This window comes from Macaca fascicularis, chromosome 14 (assembly GCF_037993035.2).
Source record: "Macaca fascicularis isolate 582-1 chromosome 14, T2T-MFA8v1.1".
Taxonomy (NCBI): Eukaryota; Metazoa; Chordata; class Mammalia; order Primates; family Cercopithecidae; genus Macaca; species Macaca fascicularis.
This window is the reverse complement of record NC_088388.1, coordinates 124535146-124553843: the sequence shown is the minus strand read 5'-3', so window position 1 is coordinate 124553843 and position 18698 is coordinate 124535146. Positions and strand designations below refer to the sequence as shown.

The window sequence follows — 18698 nt, the reverse complement described above, 5'->3', positions numbered from 1 at the left end:
TACTAGATGGTGGTGGATGCTGCTCCAGCCTCATCCTGAAAACGTTAACTAATTATATCGATATTATCATTTAGGCTGTATGATGTGTAAAGCCTTTTATTTTTCCTTTTAGGTTCAAAGCAGTGGCATATGATTGGCCACCTCCAGCCAGAAACCTCCTATGACATTAAAATGCAATGCTTCAACGAAGGAGGAGAAAGTGAATTTAGCAATGTGATGATCTGCGAGACTAAAGGTGGGAGAAGTTTTGCTTTTTCCCTGGACAGTGATAGAATTCCAACCCTGGATTACTGCTTCTGACTGTTATATTCTGGGTTTTGTTTTGTTTTGAGACATGGTCCCACTCTGTCGCCCAGGCTGGAGTGCAGTGGTACAATCTCAGCTTGCTGCAACCTCCGCCTCCTGGGTTCAAGCCATTCTCCTGCCTCAGCCTACCAAGTAGCTGGGACTGCAGGTACACACCACCACACCCAGCTAATTTTTATAATTTTAGTAGAGATGGGGTTTCACCGTGTTGGCCACGCTGGTCTCGAACTCCTGGCCTCAGGTGATCCACCTGCCTGGGCTTCCCAAACTTCTGGGATTACAGGCATGAGCCACCACACCCAGCCATGACTATTGATATATTTGCCTAAGGAAATTTCTGCTTTGGACCATTTTCTAGGTGCATACACTTACACTGTCCAGACAAATGTATAACATGTGGGCTCGAATACTTGTCTAAAAAGTAGTTTACATAATCATTAATCCTGTTTGTTAATTTCTGTGTGACTCTTAAGTAAATCACCTCCCTTCCCTTTTCTTTATTTTTATTTTATTTTATTTATTTATTTATTTATTTTTGAGACGGAGTCTCGCTCTGTTGCCCAGGCTGGAGCGCAGTGGCCGGATCTCAGCTCACTGCAAGCTCCGTCTCCCGGGTTTATACGCCATTCTCCTGCCTCAGCCTCCTGAGTAGCTGGGACTACAGGCGCCCGCCACCTCGCCCGGCTAGTTTTTTGTATTTTTTTTAGTAGAGACGGGGTTTCACCGTGTTAGCCAGGATGGTCTTGATCTCTTGACCTCGTAATCCACCCGTCTCGGCCTCCCAAAGTGCTGGGATTACAGGCTTGAGCCACCGCGCCCGGCCTATTTTATTTTTTTTTAGAGAAGGCGTCTCACTGTGTTGCCCAGGCTGGTCATGAACCCTTCCCTTTTTCTTTACAAAGATGATAAAAATATTTGTTGACTACTTTCTAGATTGCTGTGAAAATGAGAATACTAACAAAAGTTTAAGAATATTAAGAAGTGAAACATATGTTTAAAGTAGTTTCTTGAGTGACAGATAATGTAACTTCTATCTACTTGTTTAATTAAGTGTAGTAAAGTTTAGAATTAGCAGTTGCTAATTCTAAATTGAACATTCTCAACTCTGCCTGCATAGGTAGATGCACTGTCAAGAGTGTTGCCATGTTTAAGAAGAGAAGATACCACAGGGGAATAATAGAAATAGCTCATGTAGATGTTTACAAACAAAAACACTCTTGTCCACAGTCTCAGTTAATCTTCACAACAACTTTGAGGATACTGTCAACTGCAAGGAACACAAAAATCTCCTCTCAGTAGGCTTCAACAGTGAAGAAATGTGTTATCCCAAAAATAAGCAGCCCAGAAGTAGGTAACTAATTCCAAGGTTGTTTAATTCAGGAGGCTGAGGCAGGAGAATCGCTTGAGCCTGGAAGATAGAGGTGGCAGTGAGCCAAGATCAGGCCACTGCACTCCAGTTTGAGCAAGAGAGTGAGACCTTGTCTCAAAAAAAAAAAAAAAGAAGTTCATTGTTTTCTGTCTTTCCTGTTTGCCATGTTCCCGTTGCCAGCTTGGCCCTAAGACTAGCACTGGTGTTAGCTCGCCTCAGTTCTGGGCATCACCTTTAAGGTGTTACAATGTCTGATAGTGTTTGTTTTCAAGAACAAGGAAAATTTCCCCCAAAGTCCTCTACTAGATCTTCCCACAAGTCTCATTAGTCACAATTCAGCCACACACTGCCCCCAAACCATTGACCAGATTTATCCCAGAGTTCTGTGGGGTTGAGGTAGACACTCAAACAAAATTAGAGCTCTGATAACATGGTAAAGACGGCTGTTGAGTGAGCTGGGCAGCCATCAGTGTCTGTACAGGTGATCTTATTATTCCTTTTTAAAAATGAGGACATGAAAAAGTAGGTTTTTTAAAAATGAGGAAATGGAGGCTCCAAAAGATTGAATGATAAGCCAAGGCTTAGTTCTAGCTTTTAAATTCTAAATCATGTGTGTCTCTGCTGCAATACTCACATCTTAAGTCCATACTTAAACATATATCCACATACCTTTAGACTTACCTTGAATTTCATTTGTTTAGCATATATTTGAGTGCCTTTTTGTACCAGACACTGTGATGTGTTCATGGGATACTTGGAGTAAAGTTAAATAAAAATGAAATTTATCATCTCTGCCCCCAGGACATTTAAGAATCTAGCCAGACGAAACATAAAACATTATAACTGTTATTTATAGTAGTATAATAGTATAGCTGTGATTACAATAGTATACCTCATTTTCTGACATCAGTAGGGAATGAAAAGCTTCTACCTACAGACTTTCAGATCAGTGAAAAACAAAAAACTTCTTTGAAATGTTAACTATTCATGTTGAATGACTTTTATGTAATTATGTATTACATAATTCCCAGCCTGTTTAGATGGAAGATCTCATGTATACTTCAACCTTTAAAAAATGACTCTAGGTTCTTGTGAACAATGATGGTTTTATCCTGAGTAATTGAGGAAGGTTTTCAGGGATGACAGAGGTGCTGAAGGCTGGCTGTTTTCCCTTCCCACCGAAGATCAGAGACTGCTGTGATGTTTCTTTTAGTTCTTTGGTTTCTCTCTCTGTTTTTCATCTCACCTTTCTTATTTCAGGCTGTTATCTGTCTCTTCCTATCAGTGTTAATGGATCTCACTCACCCTTCAATGCAAGCCATCTGTCCTCAGTTTTTAACTTTAGCAAGGGGTTGGAAACCAGATCATGAAGGTTGATAGAATTACAAATGAATTAAGAATAAATAAAGAGTGATTAAACCTGACCGACTTCCCTATGAGTAATCATGATCTTTAATATATGATATGGAACATCCATTGTGCCTCAGAAACTCTTTTGTTTTCTTTAGGGTCGGCCAGGACATAAAATTGTATAATCTAACGTACCACCTCAAGTAGAAATTTCCTTTAGCATCTCTGCCAAGTATTCATCCAGCTTTCAATAAGAGAGAACACCTTCTCTTGAAAGATGACTTCTTTTCTCATTCCCAGCTCTGTTTGGTGTAGTTGATGCTGCTAGAAAATTGAACCCCAATTTAATGTTGTTTGTTGAATAGATTTTTTTTTTGAGACGGAGTCACCCAGGCTGGAGTGCAGTGGCGTGATCTCGGCTCACTGCAATCGCTGTCTCCTGGGTTCAAGTGATTCTCCTGCCTCAGCCTCCCGAGTAGCTGGGACTACAGGCACGTGCCACCAAGTCTGGTTAATTTTTTGTATTATTAGGAGAGACAGGGTTTCACCATGTTAGCCAGGATGGTCTCGATCTCCTGACCTCGTTATCTGCCCAGCTCCGCCTCCCAAAGTGCTGGGATTACAGACATGAGCCACTGCGCCCAGCCAAGTAGATTTTTGTTTTTTATTTTTTTCCTGGTTTTTCCTCTTTTTTTTTTTTTATTATACTTTAAGTTCTAGGGTACATGTGCACAATATGCAAGTTTGTTACATATGTGTACATGTGCCGTGTTGGTGTGCTGCACCCATTAACTCATCATTTACATTAGATATTTCTCCTAATGCTATCCCTCCCCCATTCCCCCACCCCATGACAAGCCCCGGTGTGTGATGTTCCCCGCCCTGTGTCCGAGGGTTCACATTGTTCAATTCCCACCTGTGAGTGAGAACATGCAGTGTTTAGTTTTGCTCAGAATGATGGTTTCCAGCTTCATCCATGTTGCTACAAAGGACATAAACTCATCCTTTTTTACAGCTGCTTAGTATTCCATGGTGTATATGTGCCACATTTTCTTAATCCAGTCTGTCATTGATGGACATTTGGGTTGGTTCCAAGTCTTTGCTATTGTGAATAGTGCCACAATAAACATACGTGTGCATGTGTCTTTATAGTAGCATGCTTTATAATCCTTTGGGTATATACTCAGTAATGGGATCGCTGGGTCAAATGGTATTTCTATTTCTAGATCCTTGAGGAATTGCCACACTGTCTTCCACAATTGTTGAACTAGTTTACACTCCCACCAACAGTGTAAAAGTGTTCCTATTTCTCCACATCCTCTCCAGCACCTGTTGTTTCTTGACTTTTTAATGCTCACCATTCTAACTGGTGTGAGATGGTATCTCATTGTGGTTTTGATTTGCATTTCTCTAATGAGCAGTGTGATGATGAGCATTTTTTCTCATCTGTGTCTGTTTAGCTGAGTAGATTTTTAAAAAGCTGCTTTGCTTCTGTGGTTTGTTGGCACCATAACAGGAAATTCAGTATAACCAATAATAACAGCAGAACTGATTGACCACCACCCTTAGCCAGGCTCTAAGTGCTTTCCATGGCTTAACTCGTTTACCCTTCATTACCACTAGATAATTGATAGAGCTCTTATTAATATCCCCATTTCAAAATGTAAAAACTGGCTGGGCACAGTGGCTTACACCTGTAATCCTAGCACTTTGAGAGGCCAAAGTGGGTAGACCACTTGAGGTCAGGAGGTTGAGACCACCCTGGCCAATATGGTGAAAACTTGTCTCTACTAAAAATATTTTTTAAAAATCCAGGCGTGGTGGCATGTGCCTGTAATCCCAGCTACCTGGGAGGCTGAGGCGGGAGAATCGCTAGAACCTGGGAGACAGAGGCTGCAGTGAGCCGACATCATGCCATTGCACTCCAGCCTGGGCAACAGGGTGAGACTTTGTCTCAAAAAAAATAAATAAAAAATAAATAAAAACTGAGGTTTTGGAGGTAAAAGTCATACAGCTAATGATAGGTGGAGGTGAGGTATAAACATAGGCTGTGTGCTTCCGGAGACTGGCTGCCGACCACTTTGCTCTGCTGCTTTTCTGTGACATGTAGAGACGTAAGAACATACGATTTGGGGATGAGAGAATGAGGTTTGAGTCCCACCTGTTACTAGTTTTTGTTATTGCTATTACCCAGAATACCGATGAACCAGGTAAGAGTACTGCACCTACATGGGCTCCAAAGGCTTTGTTTTTGGAATGCTTAATACTATGTGTGAGATTTTGGAAGGTCATTGTTCTAGTAACCCAAAGCCATAATTTCTATTATTGGTAGTGATTTTTATATACATGGTAGAAGCATAAAATATGTAATTCTGAGTCTTGTTTAGCTCAAAATATATCTGACCGAAAGGAGTTTGTGTTCCATCCATAAGTGGAAATACTTTTTTTTTTCTTTGAGGTGGAGTCTCGCTCTGTCGCCCAGGTTGGAGTGCAGTGGCAGGATCTTGGCTCACTGCAGCCTCTGCCTCCCGGTTTCAAGCAGTTCTCCTGCCTCAGCCACCCCAGTAGCTGGGATTACGGGCACCCACAGCCATGCCCGGCTAATTTTTGTATTTTTAGTAGACACGGGGTTTCACCGTGTTGCTCAGGCCGGTCGCGAACTCCTGAGCTCAGACAGTTGCTCGCCTCGGCCTCCCAAAATGCTGGGATTACAGGCGTGAGCCACCGTGCCCGGCCTAAGTGGAAACACTTTCATTTCAACTATTTGGGAGTCTTCTCCAAGTACAGTTAAGCAGATAATCATATAGCAGTTTGGATTAGACCAAGTGCATGTGTTCGTCTGCTCTTAGGATTTCTCTGAAGTTTGTGGACTAAAACTTTGGCACATCAGGTTTTTAAACTTTGGAGCCCTCTTTGTGACTCATTGGTGGTCAGATCATCTCAGTCACAAGAGTAAACAGACTGGCTTGCATTCCTAACCAGACCTCCTTCAGAGAGTAAACCATTTCATGGAGTCTGTATTCACTCTGACATCATGTTTTCCTTTATATTTCAACTAGTGAAACGTGTTCCTGGAGCTTCTGAATATCCTGTCAAAGACTTGAGTACCCCTCCAAATTCTTCGGGAAGTGGAGGAAATGTGGGGCCTGCAGCCAGCCCTGCTAGAAGCAGTGACATGTTATATCTGATCGTTGGCTGTGTGCTGGGCGTCATGGTCCTCATTCTGATGGTTTTCATTGCAATGTGCCTGTGGAAGAATCGCCAGCAGAATACCATACAAAGTAAGTCACTCATAAGTGTTTCCTTCTCTTTTTCTAAAGATGGGTGGACAAATATTGTCAGAATAAATACTGATTTCTAACACTGTTGTGTGTTGGTGTCATGGTACGAAGCACATGAGATACTCTTCATTCAGAGTAGATGACTTTAAAACTATCCTAGCTGTCAGCCAGAGTAAGTGGAGCATCAAATTAAATTGCCCAGCAGACATAAACACCAAAGCCAAAACTAAGCAGGTCTCTAAGTAAATAGCTGACTTATTGCTGGGAAACTCCAGCTTTGTTGGACCACCAAAGAGGAGCCTGAGCTCTGGAATTGCTGTAGGAACACCTTTACACTGGTACAGAGCTTGCCAACAGGGAATAGAAAAGCCATGATGGAAAGCAGGTAGTGAAAACTTCTCTAAGTCACTGTCACTGAATGACACGTAACCAATGGGGATAATGCAGCCCTGTTTCTGTGCCTGATGGACTCAAGACTGCTCCAGCGTGGCATCCTCTCCCTGGAGTGTATCTAGGAATACGTGTGCTTGAACATCGACGATGGCTCTGCTTTGAAATAACAGTGAAATAACCTAGAACCCCCTTTCTCTTTTCACTTCCTTCAGTTCTCTTCAGCACACTGTCTTACTTTTCGTATTATCTCAGCTATTATAAAATAGGATCATCAAATCAAGCAGAGAGTTTAGTCTTTGGTGGGAGGAAGTTTTTTGGTTTTCCCTTTGGCTCCAGAATAAGGAAATGAAAGGAAAGTGAGGGACGACCCCAGCAGGCACTTCCAGTGGCTGTTAGCCAGTTCTCACGCATGCTCCCCTTTTAGTTACCGGTTCCGGAAGAAGGAAGTACTCTGTTTGTATTGAATGGTGCCGTCCAAGAGAGAGGGGGAGAGATGGTGGCTGCATCAGGCTGAAGGGATGGTGATCATTTGATTTTCTAAGTGGTTTTAATGCCATTGCCTTTAATTGTGTGAGTGCGTGTTGAATCATTAAAAGAGAAGTATTAATCTGAAAGGGATGGTGATCATTTGATGTTCTAAGTGGTTTTAATGCTGTTGCCTTTAACTGTGTGAGTGCATGTTGAATCATTAAAAGAGAAGTATTAATCTGGTCATCTGAGCTATATTAATCGGATTAAAGTCATCCTACTTTGTGACCTGATAATATGTTTAAAAATGGATAATTCTCATGGTGGTGTTCATTCAGTCATTTATTCAAAAGATAATCATTGTCTTCTGTATACCAGGCACTGTTCTGGACAGTGGAGATGTAATGGTAAATAAAATAAACGCCACGTCTGCCCTCTCAAAGTTTATAGTTTAGTGGAGACCACAAGCAGGTGTACTGAGATTACACACCTGGGCAAGAGTGCACAGTAATGCGGGCAGCTAAGGAAAGGAGGGACACCTAATCCAGCCTTGGCGAGCTCTCGTGCCTTTGAAGATTTTATCCAAGCTCCAACAACAAATCCTGTACAGTTTGGACACTTTAGTTTCTAAGAGATACTTTACTTTTTCTACATATATCTGGTAGATGTGCCTCTGGAAATCAGAGTTTTTGAGACAGTCATTTATATGCTTTTAATAGAAGAAAATCGAAGGCCAGGTGCAGTGGCCCACGCCTGTAATCATAGCACTTTGGGAGGCCGAGGCAGGCGGATCACGAGGTCAGGAGATCGAGACCAGCCTGGCTAGCATGGTGAAACCCTGTCTCTACTAAAAATACAAAAAATTAGCTGGGCATGGTGGCACGTGCCAGCTACTTGGGAGGCTGAGGCAGGAGAATTGCTTGAACCCGGGAGGCAGAGGTTGCACTGAGCCAAGATCATGCCATTGCACTCCAGCCTGGGCAACAAAAGCGAAACTCCATCTCAAAAAAAAGAAAGGAAAATAGAATCACTTTTTGCCTTTGTACCCCACACCTTCCAAATGGGTTATAATGACTAAGGAGCTGTATGAATGGTCAGTGACTGTATGTACAGCTCCATCCTTTTACTTAACAGAGTTGTTTATTGCTACTGGAAATACCCCACCTAAAGCTAGTCTTTTGTTGTCATTTTATGCCGTTGTTTTCAGCACTTTGAAGTATAATATCTAGGAGTTTAAGCACTTTTTCCTAGTGTTGCCAGTACTCTGATAGTTTAGCTTGCCCAATATATTCGTTCTCTTTTGAGTAATTTCTCCTGAGTTAATTTTTCTTCCCGTTAACAGAATCATAATTAACTCAGAGTTCACAGCTATCTCTACACTCTATGGAAAATAATAGCAATAACTTTATTAAACTATGTCTTACAAGTAGGCTTTAAGTGAACATTTTTCAAATGTTTTTATTTTAGTCTATTTGTAGTCTCTTAGAGATTTTATCAGTAAGACCTTCTCAGCAAGAAGATTGTCCTTTTTAGTGTCTTATTTTGTGTGTGTGTGTGTGGCTTTTTTGTTCTCTTTTAACAGAATATGACCCACCAGGATATCTCTACCAAGGATCAGATATGAATGGGCAGATGGTGGAATACACCACTCTCTCGGGAGCGAGTCAGATAAATGGAAATGTTCATGGAGGCTTCCTAACCAACGGCGGTCTCAGCAGTGGCTATTCCCACCTTCACCGTAAGGTCCCCAACGGAGTCAATGGAATTGTGAATGGGAGCCTAAATGGAGGGCTTTACTCTGGGCACACCAACTCTCTAACCAGGACACATGTGGATTTCGAACATCCTCATCATCTAGTGAATGTAAGAGACTTAACTATAAATAAAAACCCCTCTGTCCCTCAGGGTGCCAAGCACCAGAACGGGGACAGCACGCTGGGCTTTGTTCAATATAGAAACCTCACAGGTTCCCTTGAATGGAAGCAGCATCGATCACTGGCAGCCCTTTGATCCCGGGTAGTCTTTGTAAGTTGTTTTCTATTGCCAGGTCATAGTTATATTCATCAGTTTAGTTTCATTTTAAAATTATTAAACACTGAAAGTGGAATACCGGCAATGAACAGACTGGAAGTCGTTCTTTAGATGAAATGGAAATACCACTGGACGTAGACTAGACCAAATACTTTAAATTTGATTTATTGAGAGCAGGGTCTTAAAAATGCAAATGCCGAGAAGAGGCAGGCAGATCAGGACATCGTGGGAGTGAGATGGTAGCACTGCAGGCGACGGCCACCTGGAGAGCACAGACTGTGTCTTTGGGAAGCAGCCGCAGTTTGACACTTACAGTTGTCATAGGCTGAGGGCCCAGTGTTGCCAAATTTTCTGATTTTTCAAAACCTCTGTAAATCCAGGTGAAATTGACCGATTTTTACATGCTGGCACCTAATTCAAAATTTGAAAACATCTGTAGGCCATGCCAAACATCTCTGCAGGCCACCGGTTGTGACTTCTGACCTTTCATGGGCTGCTTTTGTTGGTTTTTGCCCAATGTGTTTTGTTGTTGTGGCTGGTAAGCTTTTCACATTTTACAATGTTAGTATTCTTTAGCCACAAAGAGTGATAATCCCGTAAGACAACCTTATTTCAGAGATAACTAGTTGATACCGTTTAATTTTCGAAATGGGAGTAGAATGACTAGCATATTTTAGACTTATGCTGGGGTTGTCTGCATTAGAAAGTTTGATTCATGACATTGTTTGGATGCACATCTCTATTACTTTTGATCAAATAGATAATGTGTTTAATTGATCGAATTAAGCACTCAGTTTTTGGCATTGTTCTGATTACAAATAAATTTACCATGACCCACAGCATGCTACGATTTGAAGAAGCTTAGAGGTTTTCTTTCCCCATCTTCAGTTTATTAAAGATTTGTTAAAATCTATTTGGAGAACAAAACTAATGTGTACTCATATTTTAAAGCTAGAAGTTGAATGGCTTTTGTGTGACCTGGCTTTTGTATGTTGTGGAAGAAATATTAATTTGCTTTAATGCATCTCATTACTAAAAGAGAATAATGATTTCGTTGTTGTGTGTGGAAAGATACAGCGTGTATTCAGACTTCTGAACTTTTTTGGTCACCATTCCTAGTCCAAACTACTACCATTGTCCAAGAAAACTGAAGGAGAGAGTAGTAACGTTTGACAAGCACACACTGTTTCCATAAGAAGAAAAATAAGGCCAATGTTTGCTTTAGTGTTTGAACACGGAACCTTGGGTTTTTTGAACAATGAATTTCTGTTTAAATAATAGGCGCCCCATTTGGTGTACAATGTCAGAAGTTATCTGTGATTTTAAACTATTAGATTGCTTACTTTTCTTTTCTGGGTGGGGGAAATAAATTTTAACAGTGTTAGTGACCCTAAAAATCATTGCACTAACTTTAACATGTTTAGGGATTCAGAGAATCCCTAACCCACAATGTTACCCTGCAGGTTGGGAAGTTCATTTTCTGAACCTTTCAGGTTTGCTCTCAGACGGAATATAGTATAGGAGAGTTCTTTCCTCTTGATATGTTCTTAATCATTCCTATTGCTGGTTGGGTCAGAAACACTGAAGGAAATTTTCAGCACTTTTGGTCTGCTTAGATTCTGGCTGCTGTTACGAAATGAATGGCAATGGAAAGTATTCTAGGAAAAACAATTGCCTGAACTTTTCCTAACCTTGAAGGCCTGCTTTGGGTTTGGGTACAGTGTGACAGCCTCTCCCACCTCGTATCAAATTCAGTTCTGTTTTTCTTCTGAAAGCAGAATTCTGCCTCTATCAGGCTAGTTTAATTTTTAACTTCATTTTTGAAGAACCTTGCTATCGTTATCTGTCAAGTGAACATTTTACAATGAGGTATGTGTTAATCTGGGCATTTTTCTTAATTGCTGGGCAATTCCGCCAAAAGCAACATCCAAATATTAACACGCCCCCTCCAAGTCATTGCTGGCCGCAGATCCCCTCCATCTGGAAAAATATAGCATGCTTTAAAACTCAGCGTTGTCAAGTGAACAGACCTCATCGAAATAATTACAGGAAAATGAAGATGAGTTTATCATGTGACATCATCCACACAGGTTTTACACCCTGTTTCTCCAACTGGCATCACATGAAATTCTTCCCTGACTGCCGAGAAAGGAAAAATGAACAAAGGCTATAACGTATAATGTATTTTGAGCCCACTAGATTTGAAGGGAAATGACTAAACCTTTCCCTTCATTTATTTGCTTTTGTCTATTACAGAAATACATAGAAAAACCTGGCAGTGAAGTTTTTGGAATACAGTTTAATATAGTGCAGAACTCTCATTCACTCCTTTGTGAATATGGGTCAATGATACTGACAATGACATTGCTCTGGGACTTGGTTAGAATATACCGTGTGCCCATTTATGGTTGACATGGCTTATGTGTATTTGTGATTATTTGGCTACTGGTCTGTGGGCACCTTCAGCATTCCTTCTTCTTTTCTTTTTCTCTGACCCTCCTTCCTGTCCAGGGTGGTGGAATGTACACGGCTGTGCCTCAGATTGACCCTCTGGAATGTGTTAACTGCCGAAACTGTCGAAACAACAATAGGTACGTTAATGATGTATCTGCACAAGCTGTTGTGAATAAGACATATGCATCCTTTTATTTTTCCCTTCAGCAAAGGGAAGTTCTCGGAATTTTACCTGGGATATAAAGTTCAGGATTTGCAGTCTTAAATTTAAGGCTATTACTGATTTTTTTGCCTCTGCTTTCCAATTTTTATCTTTTTGTGCCTTGGTGTCTTTAGCTATATAGAAACAATCTTAAAGGGTCTGTTTGTCACAGAAATACTATTATAAGTCTTCATGTTTTTGAAAATTTTAAATTAGGGTCATTCTCTGTTATAAAGACTTTATCTTTTCTCACGTTTTATTTTCTACTCTATGTTTGGGATGTTATGAGGATGAATGACAGTGTGTCCGAGTGTTGGGGGGAGGCGGGAACGCTCTGTATATAGTAACGTTTTTTTCATAGTAATATTACTGAAATTTTCCTACCAGGTTAGCCAGTGTGTTTTTTTTTAATTCTTAAAATCTTAAGAAGATTAAGTAGCAAAACCTTGCTTTGAATTTTGTATTTTAGTTTTAAAAGTGATGTGTACTCACAATATTTCAAACAAGATAGAAATATGTAGAGCAATGTACATTTAACACACAGGATATTCAGCACATCTTCCTACTATCTCTATATTAATCCCAAAGGATTACCAAGCTTTTTGTTGTATTAAAGTTGTTTCAGAAATCTTAGTTCTTTCTTTTACATAATATTGTTATTGAATTACATGGTGTCAAAAGTCCTTCCTTCTCAGTTCTAAAACTCTACAACCAAAAAGATTATATCATAGTTAGTACATAAAATAACTGGCGTATGGGTGGGAGTTTAGATATTTTATTATTGAAATGATGTTTGGCCTATATACTTAAAATGAATTAACAGTTAAGAGTTGTCTTGGCCGGGCGCGGTGGCTCAAGCCTGTAATCCCAGCACTTTGGGAGGCCGAGACGGGCGGATCACGAGGTCAGGAGATCGAGACCATCCTGGGTAACACAGTGAAACCCCGTCTCTACTAAAAATACAAAAACAGCCGGGCGAGGTGGCAGGCGCCTGTAGTCCCAGCTACTCGGGAGGCTGAGGCAGGAGAATGGCGTGAACCCGGGAGGCGGAGCTTGCAGTGAGCTGAGATCCGGCCACTACACTCCAGCCTGGGTGACAGAGCGAGACTCCGTCTCAAAAAAAAAAAAAAAAAAAAAAAAAAAAAAAAGAGTTGTCTCTGGGAGTTATTGAAACCAGAACTTGAAGAAGGATCAGGCCAACCATCGAATTAAAAGTACATTGTTTCAGCCTGCGTTTTGAGAGTTGCAGAACAAAAGCAACGAAGCTTCTTGGAGATTTTTTCTTATTTACTTAACCCATTAATCATTTACTTATAGTGTGTCTATAAAAGAGCCATCTGCTTATTTTATGTACTAAGGTTTACTTGTTACGTATCTCAATTGTTTATGACCCTGGTTTTGAAAATGTTCATCACATTGAAACCACATTTTTGTCTTGAGCTTTTCATGGACTTTACCATAGTTTGTTAGGCAACATGCTAAAGACCTGGTAAAGGTGGTTCATGTACCTGGCGAATAATCAGATGGATTTAGTTACAAGCGGTTTTGTTTAGAAAGATAATGTAAGTTTTCTTTTATGGTTCTTGGTCATCAGCAGATCTTGATTCTCCCTGGACAATAAAATGGTTTAACGACGGGATCTCTGGTCTAAGAATAAGTAGACCTGGGCTCTGACATAACTTAAACCTGTGATCTTGTGAAACTTACATGATGTTTCTGAAGCTATTTCCTTAACCGAAAAGGGGAAAATTGTCCTAGGTAATGTAAAATTGCTCCCAACATAATGTGATGGTAGTCTCTGGCAATTTCCTGCCAATCATGTCTTTATGATGAAGTATCATCTTAATATCAAGAATACATCCCATTTCCTTAGAAGGACTTATATGACCTCTGCCATTTAAATGACCTTGGATTTGTGGCTATTTGTATGTGTAATGGGGGTGTGTGTGTGTATGTGTGCACGCATGTGCGTGTGTATGTAGTATTTTAGTATTTGAAAGTTTTTATTATAATAGTTTTTTTTTTCCCCTTTAAGACAATGGACAATTGTGTTTCTATTAATTTTCAAGTTAATGACTTACTGCATTTCATGTGTGTGGGTTTTACTGTTATCTGGGAATTTAGGTGAATTCTCTTCAGCTTGGAACACCAGATTCTTTTTCTTCCTGATTTAAATTTTCTTCCTCATGAGAATCTACCTGTTTAGGGCAAGTCTTTACTTGCCTGCATTGCCTCCAAGGTTAGCCAGTGTCCCACCTGGCTCCCAGGAGCAACTGCATGATTTTGACACTTAGTAATTGGACAGATAAGTATCAGTAAGTACCTACCTTCAGCTCTGGAAAACTTGGATTATTACATTTAAAGATTTTAAGTCTTTTCACTTTGGAATTGAGAACAGGTATCTCCTCGTAAGATCTTACAAATGACAAAATTTGTAAAAAGCTGTGAACGCTGAAAGGTAGATGATACGTGGTTTACTCTCAAAATGTAGAAAATCGTAGTCAGTTTATGCTTTTGGAATATCCACATTGTTACTATGAATGAGTTTGCATTTCTGAATGTCAGCTGAAATAGTGTAAACATAAACAGAAGCATGATTTCAGTTAAGTTATATGAGGGCTGTCAAGTGGGCCTCATAGGGTTTTTGGCTATTCGGTCAAACAAAGCAAAACAAACATGAGAAATAGTAGACTAGCATAGTTGTAGGGAGAGAAAGAAGAATTTTGAGAGATTTAGGATTTAGAAAGAGATGAGTCTGAGAGATTGAAAAAAAGAAAAGACCAAGTAATCGGTTGAAGAGGCCAGTGGAAGAAGCAGTTGAAGGTGATGTCTAGGCGTCTGGGTGCAGCCTGCGAGGCCGAAAACACTGCGGGAGATGAAGAGCTGCTGCCCCACAGTGTACTTCTGGGGAGTTGCCCTCTGAGATCTGGTGGTGCCTCTGCAATTCACCTTCTTTATTCCACAGATACTAAGAACTGGAGAAGTCTTGCGTGGGGCCTTTTCTGTACGGACTTACCTGCCCTGTGCCCTGCCACTCCGGGTTCTTTTTTCTCTGCCTTCTCCGTTGTAAACTTAAGCATATTTCTTAGAGTGAGCTTTTAAGAAACAAGACATTGCCAACCCTTGACCCCTTTTATCTCTCCTTCTGGAGAGAAAACGTTGCCTCTATTATGTATACGAGAGTATGATATGAGCAGTTGAGAACAGGTGAGGGGAGGGGGCACTATATAGATCTGTGGGGAAGTTTTTCTGGATTCTGGGGCTCTTGTGACATGCCATAAATGACCGCTTGCCTCACTGTGTTCCATTACCTTGAATCCTTTTTAGTTTCTTTTGGTTTTCTTTTGTTGTTTTGAGACAGAGTCTCACTCCGATACCCAGGCTGGAGTGCAGTGGTGTAGCCTTGGCTCACTGCAGTGCTGCTTCCTGGGTTCAAGCGATTCTCATGCCTCAGCCTCCCTGGTAGCTGGAATTACAGGCATGTGCCACCATGGCTGGCTAAATCTTTTGTATTTTTAGTAGAGATGGAGTTTCGCCATGTTGGCTAGGCTAGTCTCAAACTCCTGGCCTCATGTGATCTGCCCGCCTCGGTCTCCCCATGTGCTGAGATTACAGGCGTGAGCTACTGTGCCTGACCCCTTTGCAGTTTTTAAGAGTAATAGGTAAAGCTCACTATGAACACCTAGAAAGAAGCATATTTAATGCAGCTTTGCAGAGAGCCAGTTCCTTACACCAGAGACCTAACCAAGAAATCCTTGTGCTGTTTGGGCATTTCAAGAGTTAAACAGATTTTAATCAAAAAACATCAAAAGCTTTCTACCCTTCTCTTCTCCTCTCCTGAATTCAAAAGGCAGTAATGCAGCTCTGGATATGTAATCAAATGTGGCTTCTTAGTTGCTTGGCTAGTTTAATGGAAAGGGATTGACATTAAATCTGGTCTTTTTTAACATCAGCCTTGATAATTTGTAAGAGACAGTAGAGGGGACACTGATGAAATTCACAGATGAACAAACTGAGAGATCCCATCAGGAAGGAATGAGAAATTAAGAGTCTTAAGAGAGACTGGAGATGGACAGGAAGTCTCCCAGCAAAAATCAGCTTGGAAAAATTATATAATTCATCTGGGAAAAACAGTACAAGTTACATGGCTGATAGTCAAGAGAAGTAGTAAAACGATTGGGAACAGTGCTTTAGAGAACAAAGATACTACAGATGACTTCCGAGTTTTATATATTGACAACCTTAAAAGCTGTGTCTTGGATTTGGGAATGCTCTTTCACCAACCTGAAACCCTCCATGGATGTCAGATGTCCTCTGATGACAAAAAAATGTAGAGATGAATATGAGAACATTAATTACAATAGTAGTTCTTTCAGGCCTAAGGTTTGATCTACCCAGTTGGTTTGCTAAGTATGAAAACAACAAGTTGTCCAGTTCACCTGAGCTTTTTCTTCCAGCAGAAAACGTGCATTCAGCTTCTCTTCCATCTATGGTCATCTCCCTATTTCCCTAAGAAATTCAGAGTGCTGTGTTGAATTTTAAAAATTGATCAGTACCGCCGGGCACGGTGGCTCAAGCCTGTAATCCCAGCACTTTGGGAGGCTGAGACGGGCAGATCATGAGGTCAGGAGATCGAGACCATCCTGGCTAACATGGTGAAACCCCGTCTCTACTAAAAATACAAAAAACTAGCCGGGCGAGGTGGCAGGCGCCTGTAGTCCCAGCTACTCGGGAGGCTGAGGCAGGAGAATGGCGTAAACTCGGGAGGCGGAGCTTGCAGTGAGCTGAGATCTGGCCACTGCACTCCAGCCTGGGCGACAGAGTGAGACTCCGTCTTAACCAAAAAAAAAAAAAAAAAATTGATCAGTACCTTCCTTTTGGGGAAGTTATGTATCTCCCCAAATCTGTCTCCTACTTCTAAGATGGAGACCTAGGGCCTGTTGTCAGGAAGTCAGGGAGTCCAGCTTTTTTTCTTTCTTTATAAGCTTGTGTGTGTCTGTCAGCTTGCCATGTTCAGGAATACACTCAGTCATTTGTTGTCACTCAGCATTTACTGTCATGTTTTATGTGACGGCTGCTGATAAATTAATTCCCAAAAAGAAACTCCCACTCTAATGCTGCAGTCCTCGCAGCGTCCAGCAGAGCAGACAGCGACAAGGCAAGACAGCTGTGGCCTGGAGCGGTGCCTTCAGGGTTCTTTTTATTTTATTTTATTGATTTATTTGTTTTATTATTATTATACTTTAAGTTCTAGGGTACATGTGCACAATGTGCAGGTTTGTTACATATGTATACGTGTGCCATGTTGGTGTGCTGCACCCATTAACTCGTCGTTTACATTAGGTATATCTCCTAATGCTATCCCTCCCCCGTCCCCATTCTCCACAATAGGCCCCGGTGTGTGATGTTCCCCTTCCTGTATCCAAGTGATCTCATTGTTCAGTTCCCACCTATGAGTGAGAACATGCGGTGTTTGGTTTTCTGTTCTTGCCATAGTTTGCTGAAAATGATGGTTTCCAGCTACAACCATGTCCCTACAAAGGACACGAACTCATCCTTTTTTATGGCTGCATAGTATTCCATGGTGTGTATGTGCCACGTTTTCAGGGTTCTTTAGGTAGTAACTGATAAGCTCCCGAAAATAAGAGCTGGGTCAGCAAAATGGCACAGTGACAGGTGGAAACAGCAGAGGTGAGTGGAATTTTAAGATAAACTACCGGCCGGGTGCGATGTCTCACACCTGTAATCCCAGCACTTTGGGAGGCTGAAGCAGGCAGATCACGAGGTCAGGAATTCGAAACCAGCCTGACCAACATGGTGAAACCCCATCTCTACTAAAAATACAAAAATCAGCCGGGTGTGGTGGCGCGTGCCTGTAATCTCAGCTACTCTGGAGACTGAGGCAGGAGAATTGCTTGAACCCCTGAGGCAGAGGTTGCGGTGAGCCGCGATTGCACCACTGCACTCCAGCCTGGCGACAGAGCGAGACTCTGTCTCAAAAAAAATAAAAGTAAAAAAAAACATAAACTACCACCAAGGTGTAACTATTTCAGAAGTCCCAAGAATATATGCATGAGAATAAGTATCACACATCCAGGAGATTCACAGATAGTTCTTTCCCTCTAGGCATAATCAAAAGAGGAAACTTAATGCAAAAATTATATAATCATCTAATCAAAGTAATTCTGTACATAATCATGCTTAACAAATATTAAACTGTGTAATCAAAAGTGGAATATTTTGGATATGTTCTAGAAAATATTTCAGAGGTGCTGTATAGTTTTACAAGAATATCCAAAATATGTTTAGTCAGCTACTAAAGCACCTTATTCTTCCAAGCACAATCCTACCCTACTCTTCCAATCTCTTATTTCCTAGTCTGTGCTATTCAGAGTGTTGCTTAAAGAATATTTTATTGTTTTTTGTGACACCACAATAGAGTCATTTTCCTATCTTACAGATTGGTCAGACAGGCCTTTCTTGTTTTACTAAAAGTTACCTTAGTAAACTAACAGGTCCCAGACCACCTGAGGTTTTACAGAACAGCTTAGATTTCTGTATGTGGCAAGATGCATAGAGCTCCATTTACTCAATGTTTTTAAACTTAAGATTGAACAAAGTAGTTTCATTGAGCTAGAGACAACTCAGTAAAAACTTTTATTCCACCTTATGCCAGGAATAACTACATTTGAAAGACCATTTGAAAAGCCTAAGAGAGTGAAGTGACAAACTATTTGCATTGTATAAACTGTAAAATGTGCGTTGTGAGAGCATTTTATTGAATGTCATATGTTTGCAGACATTTGTCCTGTCTTCTTATTTACTACTTTAGATTTGTCTCTTA

General features: G+C 40.9%; 1 protein-coding gene across 14 annotated transcripts in view; it reads left to right on the top strand.

The window, feature by feature from the left end:
• CDON (cell adhesion associated, oncogene regulated) overlaps window positions 1-18698 on the top strand; it is a 103488-nt gene that overhangs the window by 74086 nt on the left and 10704 nt on the right. For all 14 annotated transcript variants that reach the window (XM_005580113.5, XM_005580111.5, XM_005580110.5 and 11 more), the window contains 4 exons: window positions 113-235; window positions 6085-6306; window positions 8750-9030; window positions 11710-11789. In XM_005580113.5, the coding sequence (XP_005580170.3) occupies window positions 113-235; window positions 6085-6306; window positions 8750-9030; window positions 11710-11789 (706 nt within the window). The remainder of the gene's footprint in view (window positions 1-112; window positions 236-6084; window positions 6307-8749; window positions 9031-11709; window positions 11790-18698) is intronic.